The sequence below is a fragment of the Rhamphochromis longiceps genome, linkage group LG23 (assembly GCF_057381845.1).
Source record: "Rhamphochromis longiceps isolate RC_006_pf linkage group LG23, R_longiceps_female_GT1.1, whole genome shotgun sequence".
Lineage (NCBI taxonomy): Eukaryota > Metazoa > Chordata > Actinopteri > Cichliformes > Cichlidae > Rhamphochromis > Rhamphochromis longiceps.
In genome coordinates this window covers 25,064,188-25,083,638 of record NC_140578.1, presented here as the reverse complement: position 1 = coordinate 25,083,638, position 19,451 = coordinate 25,064,188, and the positions used below count along the sequence as shown (strand labels likewise).

General features: G+C 40.6%; 1 protein-coding gene across 1 annotated transcript; it reads left to right on the top strand.

The window, feature by feature from the left end:
- The first annotated feature begins 304 nt into the window (after positions 1-304).
- cyp27a2 (cytochrome P450 family 27 subfamily A member 2) lies at positions 305-18,820 on the top strand. Its single transcript, XM_085399050.1, has 9 exons — positions 305-635; positions 1,240-1,430; positions 2,258-2,457; positions 2,547-2,744; positions 2,837-3,000; positions 9,708-9,874; positions 15,662-15,743; positions 15,818-16,054; positions 17,612-18,820. Exons 1-9 carry the CDS (start codon positions 384-386, stop codon positions 17,726-17,728), a joined length of 1,608 nt encoding a protein of 535 aa, XP_085255176.1. The 5' UTR covers positions 305-383; the 3' UTR covers positions 17,729-18,820.
- Positions 18,821-19,451: the final 631 nt, after the last annotated feature.

The window sequence follows — 19,451 nt, the reverse complement described above, 5'->3', positions numbered from 1 at the left end:
GTTTTCTGGCAATGGCATGTATTGATGTGCAACCTCTGTAGGGCCCACTAGATGTCAATGTTACACCACAGGTACAGCTTTACTTTTGCGCCTTTTATTTGCAAGTATTACAGTGATGATACGTAATTACAAGTTCATCATTTTCTTGGGTATGTGTTATTTCTTTAATGCCAGAGGCTCTGATAAGTTGTGTTGATGAAAAACGTTGTGACATGTGAACCCCACAGGCGTCACAGCCATGGTTCATGAAACCTGACCTGCATTGCCTGAAGGGGTGGATCTGTACAATGAAAGGTTTGTAATCAAACTACGCTCCAAGCATATAAATACGCACATGCTCTGTTGCACACACACAATCGACTCTTTCACACAGCGCTTTCACTATGGGCTTCCGGGCTGCTGCAACCTGGTACCGCTGCCTCCCAGCGCTCTGCTCCGGGACAGCGCTTCGGGTCGCTCCGGTGCTCAGACCCGCACCCTTCGCTTCCATCCCGGGCAGAAGAAACCTGAACGTGCAGACAGCAACTGAGGCGGTTAGGCTGAAGAGCATTGATGACTTACCGGGGCCCAGCCGGTCCACCAGTATGTACTGGTTGTTGGTCAAAGGATACGCGGAAAAGATGCACTTACTGCAGGTACTGGAAGAGAATTTAGTGGCTTAAAACAACAACAGCAACTTTTTAACTGTTTGTACATTTGCGCTAAAGAGTAGAACAAGTATGAGATGACCTTCAGCCGACAACAAAAACTGTTTCCACGGCTGCTGCTAGTGTTTCGAGAAAACGCATTCAGGGATGTTACTTTCTTTCAAACTTTTGAACAAACATTTTGGCTTTTTTGTTCACTTTTATTTCTATTGGCTCGATTTTGTATGAAGTCCAGCCAGAATGAAATGTGAACTAAATGTGGGACAGAGAGAATGACTTTTAAGTGGTTTCATTTAAACATTTTAATTAGTTTAGATGTATGACCTAAAATTAAACAGGTTTGGTATTAAGTTTTTAGCTATAGAATAGTAATTATACAGTATAATCTGAAAACAGCTTCCCAAACTCCTAAAAAAGCTTTTCAAAGTGTTAATCATATTAATTATTATTTAGATCAATCTATTTAAAAGTAGTGTGAATAAAAACCAAAATCTAAAAAGTAATGAAATTAGTGATTGTAATTAAACAGATATTCATGTCCTCATTGTCTTTGTTATTGTAAAATAGACTTTTAAATAATTCAATTTTGTAGGGCTTACAGAAGCGTCAGTATGGGCCCATCTGGCGCTCCAAGTTTGGCCCTTTTGACATCGTCAATGTGGCGACTCCTGACCTCATTGGTCAGGTGATCCAGCAGGAAGGCCGCTACCCAGTCCGAGTTGAGATGCCCCACTGGAAGGAGTACAGGGAGCTGAGGGGCCAGGCCTACGGACTCCACGTAGAGTGAGTGTAGATGATGTCAAAAAAACTTTCATTCATGTGTCCGAAATTCCTTACAAACAGCCAGGGACCCAGAAAGGAACCCAGAGGAGATCCTCTGACTTATAATAATCAAATGATAATTTCAAATATACATTTTTCTCTGACAACATAGTATTTGTATATAGTATTTCATTCTATTATATATAGTATCTTATTATTATTACCTTATCCTGTTCCAGTTTTGCTGCTGTAATTTTGCACTGTCCACTTTCTGCTGTCCCATGTGTGGGACTAATAAAGGCTTATCTTATCTTATAAGCTATAAGTAATTCTTAAATTTTTGGAAAAGAAAATTGGTAAAGTTAAGCCCATGTAACAACCTGGTGGATTGTGGAGGCATCCATTGGGTGCTTGTGAAGAATCTCTTTAAGCTAAAAAAAAAAATCTGATTTCATAAAAGAATACTGGCGTTCCTCAGGGGTCTTTCATAGTACAGGTACGTATATAAGAACATTTAGCAAGAGAAAATGTACAAATATCTTCTGCGGAGTAGTAAAGGAGTGCTGAAACTGAAACAGAAACTGGCCAAAAGTTTTTTTTAACAGCCATAATTCTCTAATAAACTTCATCCATCGACTTTTTTTCTGTGTCGTGGGGGTAGCATCCTGTTCTTCTTCTGGTTGTTGTTATTATCCTTTCTCGTCTCTGCTGATTGATACTGACTATAACATAGAGTTTATAAAGCCAAAAATTATAAATTGTCCTTTGATTTTGGCAAAACCTGCTACTGGAGTTCCGCAGAGTTTTGTTACTTGTCCTTTTAAGTTTTTTCCCTTTTAATTTTACAGAACAGGACCAGAGTGGTATCGCATCCGCAGTGCCCTGAACCCCAAGATGCTGAAGCTACAGGAGGTATCGGTTTATGCCTCCACCATCCAGCAGGTGACTGGAGATCTGCTGCAACGCATTGAGCTCTTACGAGCTCGCAGTCAGGACCAAGCCACAGTTTTGGACGTGGCAGCTGAGCTCTACAAGTTTGGCTTTGAAGGTGAGAGGGACAGCAACTAATCCTAAAGGGGGTGTAGGTTAGGGTTTGCAACTCTTTTATTTATGTATTTATTCATATTTTATTTACAGGTATATCCTCCATCCTGTTTGAGACCAGACTGGGGTGCCTGCAGGAGGAGATTCCCCATGAGACTCTTCGCTTCATCAAGGCTCTTAACGACATGATGACATTTGCTGACATGGTGCTTCTCTTCCCACGATGGACCCGCAACATCCTCCCCTTCTGGAAACGCTTTGTTCAGGCCTGGGATGACCTCTATGAAGTAGGTATGTAACAGAAAAAAACACAAAAGGGAAGATTTCTGCTGTTTTGGGTTTGCTTTAAGTTCATTTGTATCTTTTATGTGTTTGCACGGCAGCTCAGATGCTCATCGACAGAAGAATGGCTGAAGTTGAAGCTCAGGTGAGCAGGGGTGAGCCTATAGAGGCCATGTACCTGACCTACCTGCTGTCTTCTGGCAAACTGACCAAAGCGGAAGTCTACATAAGCGTTACAGAGCTGATTCTGGGAGGAGTCGACACGGTGAGGAAACAAAATGCTGTAGCATCATGCGTCTGTTCTTCATCCATTTGTTCACTATTGGTAGAAAGAAAATTTTGGTTAACTGTCACAGTTTGAGCTGCTCCAAAATGCCTTTTATTTTTCCTTTTTATTCTGTAAACCAGCAGTTACTGACATCTTTTAAGATTAGTGGGTCAAAAAATGAGCAGAATTGGGGAGTGTGTGTCTGCTAACATAAATTAATACAGTGTAAGCACGTGATTAAACTTGTTTGAGAGGTATCGAATGGAGAATCAATATATTTTGATTGAGTGATCTTCTCTGTTAGAAATTGATGAGGGCTGTGTGGTGGTGCTGGCAGACAGCAGTGAGACAGGTGGAGCTCATTCATCCAGAGAAGCCAGAGATTTAGTTTACACTGTGGACTAATCTCTGAGTAGAGATCATGAGCTTGCTATAAAAATGAACTTGGTTGCCTGAAATGACTATCTTACATGACTTGTGCTGGCCCTATGGCGTTATTTTTGTGCCACTATTCTGAACGCATGCAAAAAAAAAAATTGCAGGTGCAAGTGTCGCATTTTAAGAAGAAATTTATTTTGAGCGAAGAAAAGCTAAATTTGAGTGAACAAAATTCATTGCTGCGTGCAAAAAATGTATTTCAGTGTTTGCTATTATCCACACACACACACACACACACACACACACACACACACACACACACACACACACACACACACACACACACACACACCTCTGAAAACGTTAGAGCACTTTTGCAAATATGTGATGTCTTGATGAATCGAGCAGATATTAGAAGTTTACACAGCTACATTCTCGCATGAAAATATCTTAAAAGTTTATTTTGTGACCCAGAAAGAGAAATATTTCAAACTCCGCCACTCTGTGTTCCTCCGCCACTGCCTCGTTTGAGTTTTGGACGAAATGGATTCTGGGATATTGCATTTCGTCATTTCGAGCTGATTGGAGACCAGAACAGCCAATCAGATTTTTTTGCATCCAAGTCTGTGATTGGCCGGTTTTGTGGCACAAATATAACTGTGTACAGAAAGAGTTGAACGCGCACGGGCAGAAATGTTGAGAGCGCGAGCAACACATTGCGAGCGCAAGTGCAAAAACTGAGCGAGAAGGGCTGCTAGTGTGTGTGTGTGTGTGTGTGTGTGTGTGTGTGGATAATAGCAAACACTGAAATACATTTTTTGCACACAGCAATGAATTTTGTTCACTCAAATTTAGCTTTTCTTTGCTCAAAATAAATTTCTCCTCAAAATACAATACTTGCACCTGCAATTTTTTTTTACATGCGCTCAGAATAGTGGCACAAAAATAACCCCATACTGGCCCCCCTTTTCCCTCCAATGCTTGGTATGGACCTTGGGTAAGCTTAATCAAGACACCAGTATAAGTAAAGGCCAGAATGTGTGGGACGTTCTCTAAACATGCAGGGTGAGGACTCTGAAGAGTCAGAGGATGGAAGCAAAGTTTCGACACCGTGCTCAGTTTTAAGCCATCTGCTCTTGCACACCCAATCTCATAATGTCTCACCTTCCAGTTCTAAAATAAACACTCTTAATGACAGTCATCACAGACACAGACACATGGGACATGTTTTTCAGGCTTAGACTTAGTACAGTTTGCAGCAAATTGTGCCAAAAACATTTATGTGATTCATTTAAATATTATCCTCCCAAGATTTTGCACTCTGTAAATGAAAAAAGACTCCAAAAAGCATAAAAGTTCTAAATATCAGTTTGACAGTCATGAAAATGCAGTTTGGTTTATTGGCTCTCATCCATGAAATGCGTTTTACTTTTTAACCAGATTCGTTGATTGCAAATACGTAATTTTTTCACAGAGTATCCCTCTGGTAGTGCTCTGAGCAATCCAAGACCACTGGCTTGTACTGACAGCACCACTCCCTCTAGACCTGTCCCAACATCAGCAGTGCATGCTGTTGAATGCCCGGTAACTCAACAATAAAGCACCACTTATCTGAAATACAATTATTGACAGAAACAGTGGACTTGTGTGTTTGCAGCCATTTCCCTGTTGCCGGGTTTAAATATGGTGAATTTGCTTCTTGTGAAGGATTTATTCTCATGACTCATCCAGTGACTTCACTCCCCCACCAATCAGTGGCATGCAGTCTTTTGATGTCACATTTCTGGCTCAACTCAACTGACTTGGAAGTCCTAAAAAAGCACCTGGTACCAAGTACTACTATCTAATGGAAAACCCTAAAAACTGAGTGGTCTAGTTGAGCTGAGTAGTCCAACTTTATAACAGCATATCCAGCAGCCTCAACTCCCTTGACCCGCTCAAAACAGTCTCTTTTACCTGCTGTGGCCTATTGTTCACTATGGACGTCCGTGCCCTAAAGACCACCTCCTGCTGATTTTAGAGGATCTATAGCCTTATAGACATCATGTGAGGTCCTGTAAAGAAACTCTCTCTCTCTCAGGCCAAGACTTATTATTACTCTTCCCTCATTTGTCATCAGCAAAGCCATTCCAGACTGCTGGACTGGCTACTTCACCCCCTTGATCTACCTCATCCTTCAGGTGCCCCTGACCTCTGCTACTAGGCAAGGCAAGGCAAGTTTATTTGTATAGCACAATTCAACAACAAGGTGATTCAAAGTGCTTTACAGAGACATTAGAAACAAAAACAAATAAAAAGCATGATTTAAAATTGATTAAAACAAGCAAACAAACAAACTAACTAATTAACAAACAAACAAACAAAACAGTATATAAAATCAAAACAGATAAAATCAGAACAGTAGATAAAATCAGTAGTTAAATGTAAGTTTTGAAATTTAAGCTTAAAGTGTGGATTTGGTGCTTTATTCAAATGCAGCTGAGAATAGGTGAGTCTTCAACCTGGATTTAAATAAACTGAGTGTTTCAGCTGATCTGAGGCTTTCTGGGAGTTTGTTCCAGATATAAGGAGCATAAAAGCTGAATGCAGCTTCTCCGTGTCTGGTTCTGACTCTGGGAACTGAGAAAAAACCGGATCCAGATGACCTGAGGGATCTGGAAGGTTCATACTGGCTCACCAAACACAATGGAAGGCCCTTGCTCTGCCGCTGCCCTGGTTAACCAAGGTGTGCCTCAAGGTTCTGTGCTTGGACCATTTCTCTTCATTTACATGATCCCCTTTGGCTAGATCATTTGTCACCGTGGTCTCTGTTTCTGTTCCTATGCTGATGACCCTAAACTTTATCAGTACCAAACCTATCACACTCCATAGTCACTTGTCAGCTGTCTGAAATTTAAACAAGGATGTTATCTAATTTACTCAAGCTCAAAGTAATGAAATAGATCTCCTAATTGCGACCCCCCCCCTCCCCCCCCCCCCCCCCCCCCCCAAGGCTGTATTCTAGAAGACTGGAATTTTACTCCTTGACAGGCAATGATGGCAAAGATATTCAAAGCTCATCTTGTCCAGTACAAACCTTAAGTTATTATTATTATTAATAAACAAATGTGTCTGGATTTTATTCATTTTTTAATAAGATTATGGACTTAGATGATAAATTCCATCCTTTTTTAACACTCTTATGCTGTGGAAGGTTTCTTAGAGTGATAATCCTCTTCCTACCTTTACTTCTAAAATGACTCGGCCCCTCTGATTCTCCTTTTTTAAAAGATCATGTTACTGACCACTTTTAACGTCATTAGCTCTAAGAGGTGTTTGTTGCCAGTGTGCAAACTCTTTAAGAAACAGGGTCTGCGACATGTGACCTACAAACCTCAGCAACACAATTATTGGTGCCTTATTCGACACTGAATCTGCTAGCTGAACCTTTATTTTATTTTCCTGTGTGGACTCATTGTTAAACTGTCTCTAGGCAGTTGAGTGAGGAAAGCGGTTATTAATAATAATAATAATAATAATAATGGATACTTTATTGATCCCCATGGGGAAATTACTTGTTTTTCTCTGCATTTGACCCATTCACTCAGTGAAGCAGTGGGCAGCCCACTAAGCAGGCGCCCGGGGAGCAGTGTGTAGGGACGGTACCTTGCTCAGGGGTACCTCAGGGTAGCCGTTAAGTGGATTCGAACCGCCGACCTTCCGATCATGGGGCGAACACTTTACCTACTGAGCTATCCCTGCCCCAGGGATAGCTATTCATCCATATTACGTTACATTGCAAAATAAACAAACCTTTTCCAAACATGTTGGCATCTTATGTGCAACGAACAACAAAGAAGTTACAGATAAGCTCTGTGTTGCTCATGTAGAGAACCTAAAAGACTGCCATAGCTCATTTAGCACACAAAATTCAAGGTGTGGACTTGTTTGTCTTGACTTCAGTCTGACTCAAGCTTTTCAGCCTCTCACTCAACCTCCACCTTCACCACAACCATGTAAGCTTTGATTCACAATAGCAAAAACACTAGATTTCCATCTCTGTGTCCTCTTGACACGGGTCGACAGAAACCGGCGGCCTGGACTGACTGCAATCAGTCAGTTAGATTTAATGGTGAGAAAACCAGCAGCAGTGATTTGTTATTGTTTTACCCAGCAATGTTTTTATGTGAGAAGCGAACACACATTACTTACAGCAAAATTGTTTCAGTTTTGCCTGAGGGAATCAAAACCTCTGGTATTCAACACAAACACAAGCCCAGTAGGGATCACATCTGGTACGGCACGTACAGCAAGCTGTCACAGAGCCCGTTTGGCGGCATTCCCTGGTGAGGTTCAGGCTTGTCCCCATCCTTTGCCACAAGCTACAAGTTGGAAGTTTGCGTAATCTGGACATCTTGGTTATCCAAGGTGGGCAAAGATAAAGCTCACAATGTTTAGTCAGTATTTGTACGCTGTGCTCGTGATAGAGGAAAAGTAACAGGCTTAAGGTTAACTTAAAAGGAAGGAAGATAGGGTCCATTATTTTAAGAAGTTTCCTTTTCACATACAGCAAATTTCATGATTCATCCTTTAAAATAGTCTTTTCTATTTTTAAATCAAGTGAAGAAGATAGCTTTCAATCAAGCCATCTTCTTTTTAAGATAAAAGGGATGGTGAACGAGATGAAAATGTGGTGAGGAGATAGTGACTTTGGGTTTTCAGATAAGATGTGTCTGTTCCTGAAACATTGATTGTGTGTGCTCACAGATGGGAAAGAAAATTCCAGAAGACTAGAAATAATTGTTTTTCTGGTTTTTACTGTGTGCCTTTCTCTGTTTGCACTTCTTTCTTATCTTCACCGTTCTAGTGAAGTAAAGGCTAAAGAGCCCCCCAAAACATGAGTACTTTTTAGAATGCAGTTTCTTGGGTGGTCCAACTTTGTGAGTGGGAAATCGGAGTTGAGCAGACTGCTGATTCAAATGATTACTGGGAATTTGGCAATTCCAACTTCAGACTTATTCAGGAGTGCACCAATAGAGGCCAAAAAGTCCTTTGAGTTGAGTTTGAGTTGGCTTCAGTATAGTGTCTACAATGGTAACAACAATGATAAGGGAGGGAGCCTGTTTATTGGGGTGTGTGAGTGTGTGTTGCAAGGACGTGCCTTTAGGGTGTATGAATGTGCCAGACAATGATTATTGGGGAGTGTCGTGTTGAATCCCATTAATCTTATGTCATACTGAGTTGAATTTGAGAGAGATGTAGTCTGACCCAGCATGTATGTGAATGTAACAAAGGCAAGCCAGAAATATTTAAAGTATACTATTATTTGAATGTAACAGAGCAGATGTTTATTGAACTGAAGCTAATGCAAAGCAGTGCATAGAGGGGAGAGTCTCAATACAAGGATGTTAGAATATTACATTTATAGTGAGCTTATTCATTGTTTTAGTAACATTTCTAAAGAGATCAGGCCATAAGAAAACCTGCCAATAGCAGAAAAGCCTCTGCGTGTCCTTTCTCAGAACACAAATGTTTCACCCCTCACCTAAGAGGGTAATAAAATCTTATGGAGAGTAATTTAATGTAGGTGGTACTGAGAGTTGAGCCTTCAAGTCAAGAGAGTTACTTTGGGTCACATGAGCCAAGGTGTGGTCCATGACATGGGACATTACCATCACAGGGGTCAAGGTGTGGATCCTCTGTGAAAATTGCCCTATCCCGTCATTATGTGAGCTATTAGGTTACACGGGTTAAGGCATGAGTGGCGTTTAAATCGCCTGAGAAGGGATTTGAAGACCGGAATATCCTTTCTCCTGTAAGTGCAGATGTATGGCCAAGTCTCGTGCTGTGTTGTGCCGTGGGTATGTGGTTTGGTTTTTTGGTTTCTCCTGTGTATATTTCAGGCCCTTAAGACTACTGTGAACTGAGAACCTACACAAACATTCACAGATTTCAGGTCTTATAGTGCAGTAGTTTCTCATAATGCCTCCCTGTTTACACTTTCGGGTATTAGAAGCTAACCTCATGCTGTGTGTTTAGACTGGAGTTTTCTTTTTAGTTCAGTTCAGATAGTTTGTGCCACCCAGCTGCTGAGCTCAGGAGTGTGAAGGAGGTGCACACAGAGTCAAAAGGAATTATTTTAGCAGGATGGGAAAGAAAATTGATCCCTGCAAATGCTGAGTAAACATCACAAAGAGACACTATAGTGTTTTTTGTGTTGTAAGCATTGATGTACATCAATAACTTGCACGGTAATAATCGTTTTAAGTTTTTTGTGATGTTTTTACCTCTAATTTTTACCTACGTATCTACTCAACCTCTTCCATTTTTCTCCCACCTGACTCCAGACGTCCAACACCTTGTCGTGGGCTTTGTATCACTTAGCGAGAGACAGCAGGGCTCAGGATCGACTTTACAGCGAGGTGAATTCGGTTTGCCCAGACAAGCGGGAGCCAACCATGGATGACCTGAGCAGGATGCCCTTCCTGAAGGCCGTCATAAAGGAGACATTACGGTGAGCTGACAGCTATTTGCGTCTGTCTCTCAAAGGAGTCAAGTTTTTCTTAACCGTAAGCATTTTAACCGAAGACCTGATGGTTTTAAAAACAAGTCTGTAATTCATAAATGATCTACAAACACGTGATGTATTTTGCATCTGCATGCTGGAAATCATCAAGTTGGTGTTTTGCACTGAATCTTTTCAAAACTTTGCTGTCCACTCATCCAAACTACACAAGTTAGTGATGTGAAGTCATTCGTGACAGGGAACAGTTTGAGTTTGAGACAAGCAGTAACAAGATTTTGTGAAAGCTGGGATTTTTTTGGATGCCTCTCGTTTACTTCTCGGATGAGAAATTCCAGTGAGTGCCAAAGCTCCTCATGTAGGTTTTCACACACAGGTGCTAAATCCTGCTGGAAGACTGAACTGGCAACTTCATGAAGGTTGCCAACAGAATGATAAAGTGCTCTGAAACCTTCTGCTAGACAGCAGAGTTGAGTTTGGACATGATAGAAGGAATAGTTCTGCAGGCTTCTTGAAGGACATTCAAAGCTCTTCTTTGGATGTTTCTGCCTTTTGTTCTGTTCTCTGTCAACATGATCCCACACTGCTTTAATAATGTTGACGTCCGAGCTCTGGGGAGGCCGATCCATGACTGATGGTGTTCCACTGTTTGTTTTTCTATCCAGGTATGATTTTACTGCATTGGCAGTGTGTTTGGGATCATTCACATGCTTGAAAATAAAGCTGTTCTTAATCCGATGCTTTCCAGCACTTTAAAAGCCCTTTGGAAGCAAATTATAGAGAAATGAGGGTTGGCTCAGGACTTTGATAGAGTATTTTATGAGAACGGCCCAACCCAGCAATGTCAAACTGTTTTAAGATCACTTACTTAGACAAGTCAGAGCTGCATTAAAAGCAACATGTGGTTAAATCAAGTTTTAGTCTTAATAAAATCGTGCTTTTGCAGCCCTATGCCTCAATTCCACAGTTTAAAAGCGTCAGGATATTTAGAGGTAAAAGTTCAAGTCTGTGAAAACCTTCAGCTACATATGCATGCTGGCTTTCTTTGAAAATCTGATTAAATGAAGCACACACAGGAAGTTCTCATGCTGAATATGTTGTTTTGGACGGTTTCCTGCTTCTGTGGGTGCAGAATGGAAACCTGTGTGGTATTTGCAAATATTCAAGTGGCTGCTTGTGTACAAAATGGTTTGCTCAGTGTGTGTCATCACCTTTGAAACTCAAAAATTGCTGTGTTGTTCTCACACTGCCACACACCTTAGATGACTAAATTTCAGAGAGGTGTGTTTTTATGAAGGAAAAAAACGTAACAATCTCGAGGATTACTGATGGCGTTTGCTGTGTTCCCGCGTCTCTGTCGTCTCTGTGACAGACACCTCTCAAAAACCCTCAGTCAGCAAATCACATCACAGTAAGAATAAGAGCAAAATACACCTCTGCCAAGGCTGAAAACTCCCTCCATGCCAAACTCAGAATACTGGTGGCATTTTCTTGAGCAATTAAAGGCAATACCATCCTTAAAAAATAAATAAATACATTTTGGTATGTACTTTTAAAGATGGCCTGTATTTGTATAGTGCTTTTCTAGTCCCTAAGGACCCCAAAGCGCTTTACACGTCCAGTCATCCACCCATTCACACACACATTCACACACTGGTGATGGCAGCTACAGTGTAGCCACAGCCACCCTGGGGCGCACTGACAGAGGCGAGGCTGCCGGACACTGGTGCCACCGGGCCCTCTGACCACCACCAGTAGGCAACGGGTGAAGTGTCTTGCCCAAGGACACAACAACCGAGACTGTCCAAGCCAGGGCTCGAATCGGCAACCTTCCGATTACAAGGCGAACTCCTAACTCTTGAGCCACGACACAGCACATTTAATTCTGTTCTGCCTTGCAAGACTTCTGCCACAAACCCCTGGTGACGGATCCAGTTTCTCCAGTCACTTCTAACTTGGACCAAGTCCACCTCTGGTAGCATATTACAAGAAAATGTGTGCTCTAGTTCCTGAGAAATCCTCACATCCTCTGTGGCAGTAATAGTAATCTGTGGTGGAGTAAGGGTGCATTTTCAACACGATTTGGTCAAACTGTGACCTCAAACATTTACTGGCGACTCTGATCATGACACAACAGGAAAATGAAGCTTTTCTTTTGAGTTTTCACTGATTAACTTTGTCCTTAAGTTGAACTTAATTCTCAATCAGTGGATTAAGTTCTTTCTAACTAACAGTGAGTTCAGGGTCAAACATGGGTCAGAAAATGAAGAATAATACTAAGTAAGCAATTCTTAAGCCACATACCTGTGTCATTATTTCTTTCCTTTTTTAAAAATTTAAATCAATCATGACAGTGACAATGCCAGAGTCAAAAAATCCTTCGGGATTATTTGCATTTTGCACCCATCCCAACAGGTTTTATCCCACAGGGGCGGTGATTTGATTCAGCCTGTATCACTAGGAGGGGTAAAGGTTCACAAGGTTAAAGTTACATATTTCAGTGTTTTTGCACTTTGAAGGTCTTGTACTAATTGATTTATTGCGAATGACCTCTTGTGACCCATCCCCAACAACTTCATGTTCCACACTTGATGAACTGCTCTGTGGAGAAGCAGCCGTGGCTCGAGCGTTCAGAAAAAAACGAGTCCAAATCTGCCCGGAAAGCTACCTGTGTACTTAGTTGCATACAGTTTTTTTTGGCCTCGGTGGAGCTCAGTCTGACTGCCCTTCTAGTTTAAAAGCAGTTGTGTGGTGGTGGTGGTGTTTTCTTTATTTTCTGTGTTTATAGTTAAGCTGTTCCAGCCAGATTGGTAGTGTTATGAAGGACAGGCTCAGTGAGAACCATCGGTAAATTAAAGCTGGTTTTATCTGTAAAGGACAAACTGTTCCAGTAGTCTGCTCTGACCCATCCAGTTCTCCCATCTGTAACACAATACCTCCATGCATACACAATGTTTTCACAGGACTCTGTGCAGCCATGTGGAAAGCGAAGTACCTGCCATCATTCAGTAGCTTTTAGGAGCAATAACTTGCATTAATGGTTTTCTTTATGACTTTATCAGTCTCTCACATCGTTGTGGAGGCCCAGTCTTCTTTAGTTCATTGAGATTTGAGGTCATTTGCTTATGCACAGTTCTCTTAAGGTCAACAGCATCAGTCAGATTCGGGTCTGGAGTTTGACAGGACCACTGCTGTGCTTGGGATAATTGTCCTGTTGCGTGACCCAGTTTCAGCCAAGCTTGAAGTGTCAGACAGATTTCCTCAGGTTTGACTCTAGAATATTTTGGTATACAGAGGACTTCATGGTTGACTCATTTACTGTAAAACAAACCTAAATCATCACCCCTCCACCATCGTGCTGACAGCTCGTGTGAGGTGTTTTGTGCTGATATGCTGTGTTAGGTTTTGTGCATTTTGGCCAAATGTCTCTACTTTGGTCTCGTCTGTTCTCACCCTGTGGAAAAAATTAGTTCCTACACTAAATTATCGTCAGATTTATGAAACGTGTACTGGCCTATTTTCTTCTTAAAACTGTGCTTATGTTATCAGTCAATCAAGTCAGAATCATTTAGAATCAGCCTTGTGCTATGGAATGCTAGGACTGCCGTAATGAATTAATTAAATACACTATTAAATAATTAAATGTGGCAATAATTAATTGCAATTGAAAATAATTAATAAAATAAATATTTACGACACATTTAATTAATTATTTAATGGTGTAGTTAATTCATTATGGCAGTCCTGGCGTTCCATATTGTGCAACCTCCATGCAATTTGCATATCATCTGCAGATTACTCCACCCGCATTTATCAAAATTTATTTATATAGCATGTTTAAAAACAACAATGTCGATCAAAGTGCTTCACAAATTAGGAGCGAAGAAAATAATTTACCAACAGCAACACAAAACAACCTATAGAAACCAGCCAAAATTTAGTCAACTAACTTAAGTCAAAGCCAAAGTAAAAAGGTGAGTCTTTAAGCAAGATTTAAAAGACTGAATAGACTCGGAAGTGTGAATGGTAATAGGGAGATTGTTCCATACTCTAGGTGCTGCGATGGCAAAGGCACGAGCGCCTCTGGTTTTAAGCCTAGACCTGGGCTGCATTGAGAGCATCTGGTTAGAAGATCTTAGTGCTTTTTTTGGGGGGGGGGTTATACAAATGGAGAAGTCCTATTAAACAGCTAGGTGCCGTATTATTTAAAATTTTATAAGTGAGTAAAAGAGTAAAATGATCATACATTCTGGTACCTGATAAAAGGCTATATAATGAACCATGTACCTCCACGTATTGTGCCATGTATGGAGAAAGCAGTGACAACGTTGTAAGAGGAAGAAAAAAGTCTGACGACTGTAGAAAATTCAATAATAGAGTGCAGCAGAAAGAGCTGAGTATATCTCCATTTTCACTCTCACCTATGGTCACAAGCAAAAGGTATCAATATTGTTGTTGTTACTATTAATATTTTAATATTCACTTGTGGTTTATAGAGCATTTAAAAGTAGAATGGGAGGCAGAGCCTTCAGCTTTCAGGCCCCTCTTCTGTGGAAACAGGTCCCAGTGGAAGCAGTAATGCTGGACTGCATGTGATTATGAGAATAGTTTTCCACTTCCACACTTTCTATTTACAGCTCCTACACTTCTAACTGTTACAAACAAAATGGATCATATGACTCCTGTGTCCATGCTTTTCTCTGAGATGCTTATAATTGATCCATCTGTCCTCTTACACGTATCCATTTTAGGGTTGCAGGCATGTTGGAGCCCATTCAAGTTGGCACGGGGTGAGAGCTGGGGTACATCCTGAACTGATCGTCAGTTGGTGTCAGAGTTGTTTGTAATTTGTTATTCATGTGGGTTCTTCATATTTATGTCCTTGGAACACTAATAAATTTGGCCCTAGCATTAAACAGTTGTACTCTCAGGTCAGGGTAAATGCATTCAGACTGGTCTACACAGTATTTTTTCCACTCTCCTTGCATTTGGTTCCTCCTTATTTCTCTCTTGCCTTCTGTTTGAATTTATTTTATATTTTTTTTGTCGGTCAAAGCACTTTAGAAGGTGCTTTATAAAAAAAGTTATTTCAGTTAAAAGAAAGCAATAAGAAGAGATCATTTCAAGGAAGTGACTTCCTAATTAATTCATTTACTGAAATAAAGAGTTTGAGTCTGATTAGACTTTGATGACGCTCCATAGCAGAGCAAAGTGTACCGAGGGTCTGTCCAGGGTCTGTCCAGGGTCTGTGGAGTACACTTAAATTACCACATATGTTAGAATTTAACTGCCAAGTCTCATTTTTTAGAGCTCTTGTACATAAGAAACACTGATTGTTTGGTTCTGGGGGAATTCTTTTTTTAAAGGGATGCTGTCACTGCTCTGAATACACCGTGATGGTCTAAAGAACTTCCTCAGTTGAATGTTTCTTCCAGGTTTTTGTGAATTCTGAAATAGTTAATGGTTTCTAAGACTGTCTCTATTTAACAATAAAGAGCAGAAGAAGAAGCAGAACCCCCAACCATGAGGGGCAGCCAATCAGAAGAATCAAAGTCATGCAAAGCTCCTATAGTAGAGCAAGAATGAAAACACCTAGTTGGAAGTGAGCTGAATCAGCCGTCTTTCAGTAAACATCTGCCCTTTTTGGCCTCACGTATTTTCTCTGTCTTCTGATGCAGTTTACGCAAAAACCAACATGTCAGCTGCGATCGATTACAAAGCTGGAAACATCTCTCATGTCTTATTGGAGGCTGATTTGTTTCTTTCTTCCTCAACCAGCCTGTATCCAGTGGTTCCTGGAAACGGACGCTTTGTTTCGGAGAACGAGGTGATTCTGGATAACTACTGGTTCCCGAAGAAGGTAGGAAGACACGGTTACACACATACACTCGTATGTCTTTAAGCATCTCTCTAAAATAAGCCGTCTTTTTCCAGACTCAGTTCCATCTGTGCCATTATGAAGCCTGCCACGATGAGTCCGAGTTCACAAATGCTGAGCACTTCCTCCCAGAGCGGTGGTTTCGCAGTGACACGCCGAATAGCCGCAGTGACAGAGCCAGGCCCGGCTTCTACCAGCATAACCCTTACAGCTTCATCCCGTTCGGCGTCGGGGTGCGAGCCTGTGTGGGGAAGAGGGTGGCAGAGATGGAGATGCACTTTGCTCTGTCCAGGGTGAGTGATGCAGAGCTAGTGCTTTTTTAAGGGTACCTTTTGTACCCTCTGCACAATCTGTGCACACGGGGGGGCAGCTGCGTTCCTTGTGAGGATTGCCCTTTTCCAGCCTCCCTCGCCTGCTTATAGAAAGCACCATGTGGTAGAAACTGGCATTGCATGAAAGTACAGCCCAGCTAGTTTGACTTGAGTTAACATCCCTTTAACCCAGAACACTGTTGTAGTTTCTTCACTTTCTGTTGATAGTATTAGGTAATTTTGAAAGATTGTTGGCTTTTTCTCTGGGTTTTTTTTGTATTATTTCATTTATTTCATTTCATTTATTTATTCATTTTCAGGCACAACAAATACCTATATTGAACATAAAATACACAAAACAAAAAACAAAACTTGCCTGAAAAAGGAGTGGGACGAAGAAAACTTATTAAATCCCACCCCTATACTCACTCATTATTGTAGGTTTTAACTTACAATATAAAGCATCTGAATTGAATTGAACTGAAATATTTATAAATATTTTTAAACCCAGGACTAAATGCTGAAAATGACACTAGATGTTCTCTCCAAGTGAAGACAGCTGCAGTACTTTATCTTCCTGCAGTCTACAGATGCTGGCTGAGCAGCAAGAAACTGATAAACTGGAAATAAAAACAGTAATAAAATGATTAGCGAGTCCTTAGAGGGAAATAAACAGAAGAAAGAAGGAATTTCTGCAAAAATGCCAAACAAAATAGAAAAGCTCCTTCTTTTGGCGCTCCAGCACTTGAATGCACTGAGACATGTATCACTTCCTCTGTCTCATCTTTATCACTAAGGACGTGTACAGGCTGTTGAATACTTCTGAAAAAGCCGGCTGGCTTAAAGTGGCATTTCAGGCTGCTGTTAAAGGTCAGCGCCTTTAGAGCGCCACAGATTTTATATTTTTAACCTTTTCGTTCATATTTAAACGGCGGACGGTCACGGCAGATGGCTGCCCCTCCCTGAGCTGGGTTCTGCTGGATGTTTCTTCCTTTTAAAAGGGAGTTCTTCCTTCCTTTCTACACACTGATGCAACCTTGTTGCGCTTTAGGGCATTATTCTTTTCATCGACAGATTGCCTAATCTTAAATAATCTGTCTCAGCTTGTTGGAATTTCTACAACTATGACCTGTTATATCTGTATTCAAGTCATGTCATAGATATGAGCATATGAAAACAGATATGCTGAAGAATGTTTGGGCTGCTTTCAGAGATGAGTCTCCCTGTGGTTTGTGTGTTTTGACATTTTCAAAAGCCAGGTTGCCTAATTAGCGTTTTAATGCAAACATCAGTCTTGGTGGCTGTGGTCAGCGTTGTTCTGTTTTCATGTTAAAAACAGTTTTAACCCAATAGGTTCAATTGTTTACAAAGTGAATTTATAAAGAAAGGAGAAGTGCAGTTTAATGCACTTTTAGCATATATGTTATGTTCTGCAAATCAACAGAGTAAATAACTTAGGTAATCAAACATTTAGCTACAATCGGAAGCAGCCGATTTATGGGTAAATTTTTTTAACACAGTCCTGCTATTGCTCTGCAGCTGATGCAGCATTACGAGATCCAGCCTGAAGATGGTGCACCGACAGTGGAGGCCAAAACTCGGACGCTGCTCATTCCCGCTAAGCCCATCAATCTGCGCTTCCTCCCCAGAGTCTGAAGATGGTGCCAGTGATGGCAAGCAGCTCGTACATTCACAATAAAAGTGCTCCCAGAAGTTTCTTTCTCAGTGTAACTTTAGTTTGAGCAACAGGCTAAAACTGCACAGAGGTACAAATGAGTAATTAGATAAAAATTTAAGGCCATTTCTGGTGTTTGCCAGTCTGGGTGTGGTGCAGTTACGCATCTGAGCCTTAATGGTGCAGATTCCTGTCAGCAGCTGCATTTAACAAATTTCAGCAATGATGGTAGTGAGTAAATCCTCAAGCCAGGTTGACACATGCAGGGATTTCTCTTTAGGAACACATTTAATGGGCACATTTATCATTTTAAAGAAATAAGCTCATAATTTATCTTTATATGTATTTCTTTATATTTCCTTAGCTAACGTCTGTTATGGTCTTCCTTTATTATTTCATAGTTGTTGTCATTCTGTTTAGTTTTAGCCCTCTGGTATAGTTCTGGATTTTTCAGCAAGTAAAGGCATGTTTTTTGTTTTTTAAACCTCCTTTAGGTTTGTGCATGTGGCTCCTCAATTTATTAACCCATAACAGAATTTGCAAAACAGATGTTATTAGTTTTTAGTTACTACTCAAGTATAACTTCTTTGCACTGTCAGATCTGAGAGTACACTGGCTGTTAAAGCCGTTTAAACACATGACTTTATTTACTTTCATTAACTTTTACACTGACTTTGAGTTTGACATTGACTTTGGCTAAAGTGAATCTCTGAAGTCTTTGATGATGAACCAGTGAAGTGAAATTCTCCCTTTAAAGTTTTTAAAGATTTTATTTGTGCATGTATTTACACACAAAAGAGCTGTTTTATCTTTCATAAACATATTTGTGCAGGAAGTAATTTCATATTTTTCTTCCTCTTTCAGAGAAGCCAGAAAGAGAGAAAAAGGACTTCTCTGCAGAGTTTAGATGTTCACACAAAATTGAACCTAATGCCCAAATCTTGCCTTCTGCATTATATAATCACTGTAATTGTATAACTATGAGTCCTAATATCACTCTGTGTGTGTGTGTGTGTGTGTGTGTGTGTGTGTGTGTGTGTGTGTGTGTGTGTGTGTGTGTGTGTGTGTGTGTGTGTGTGAGAAAATGCCAGTCTAACTCCAAGCACTTTGCTTTGCATACCTGTTTTTATTAATCTCTTTGGTGCATGTAAAGCTGGAGCAGGTGGGGCTCAAAGCTCAGATGTTGGAAGTGTGAAAATACTTATGCAGATGGGTAGTGCACACTGCCCCCTTGTGACAATAAGGAGGAACGGCAGGCTGTATACATATTTAAAGTTGAGGTTAATAAAATATTTTACACCGATCGCTGTTTGTTTTGCTGTAAGCTCAGCATCAACCACACAGAGGAATAAAGTTGGAGAGAGTGTGTGAATTTACTGAAGGAAAAGGAATTTTTGAACAATTACAATATCACATGTAGACGTGGTGATTGTGATCCCAGTAAAGATGAAATGTTTGTGTTTTTTTCTAAATAAATCAAGTATTTTCTTTATTTTTGACTTTTTAATTCACATTCACTGCAGTCTGGCCATTCCCCTTTAACCTCTGACATCACAAGACTTTGGCTTGACTTAGTGGATATTTGTGTTAACAGGTAGCTTAACAGATGTAGGTAAGTGTACAGTATTGTGCAAAAGTCTTAAGTCACCCCTCAGTTCTTTATATCTTCCTATTAAAATGAGAAATAGGTGCAGCTACTGAAAC

Excerpts from the sequence above, each read along its gene's own strand:
- cyp27a2 (XM_085399050.1), top strand. The coding sequence starts at position 384 with ATGGGCTTCCGGGCTGCTGCAACCTGGTACCGCTGCCTCCCAGCGCTC. Across the intron at positions 1,431-2,257 it reads GCCTACGGACTCCACGTAGA|AACAGGACCAGAGTGGTATC; the intron begins GTGAGTGTAGAT and ends TTAATTTTACAG. Across the intron at positions 2,745-2,836 it reads GGATGACCTCTATGAAGTAG|CTCAGATGCTCATCGACAGA; the intron begins GTATGTAACAGA and ends TTTGCACGGCAG.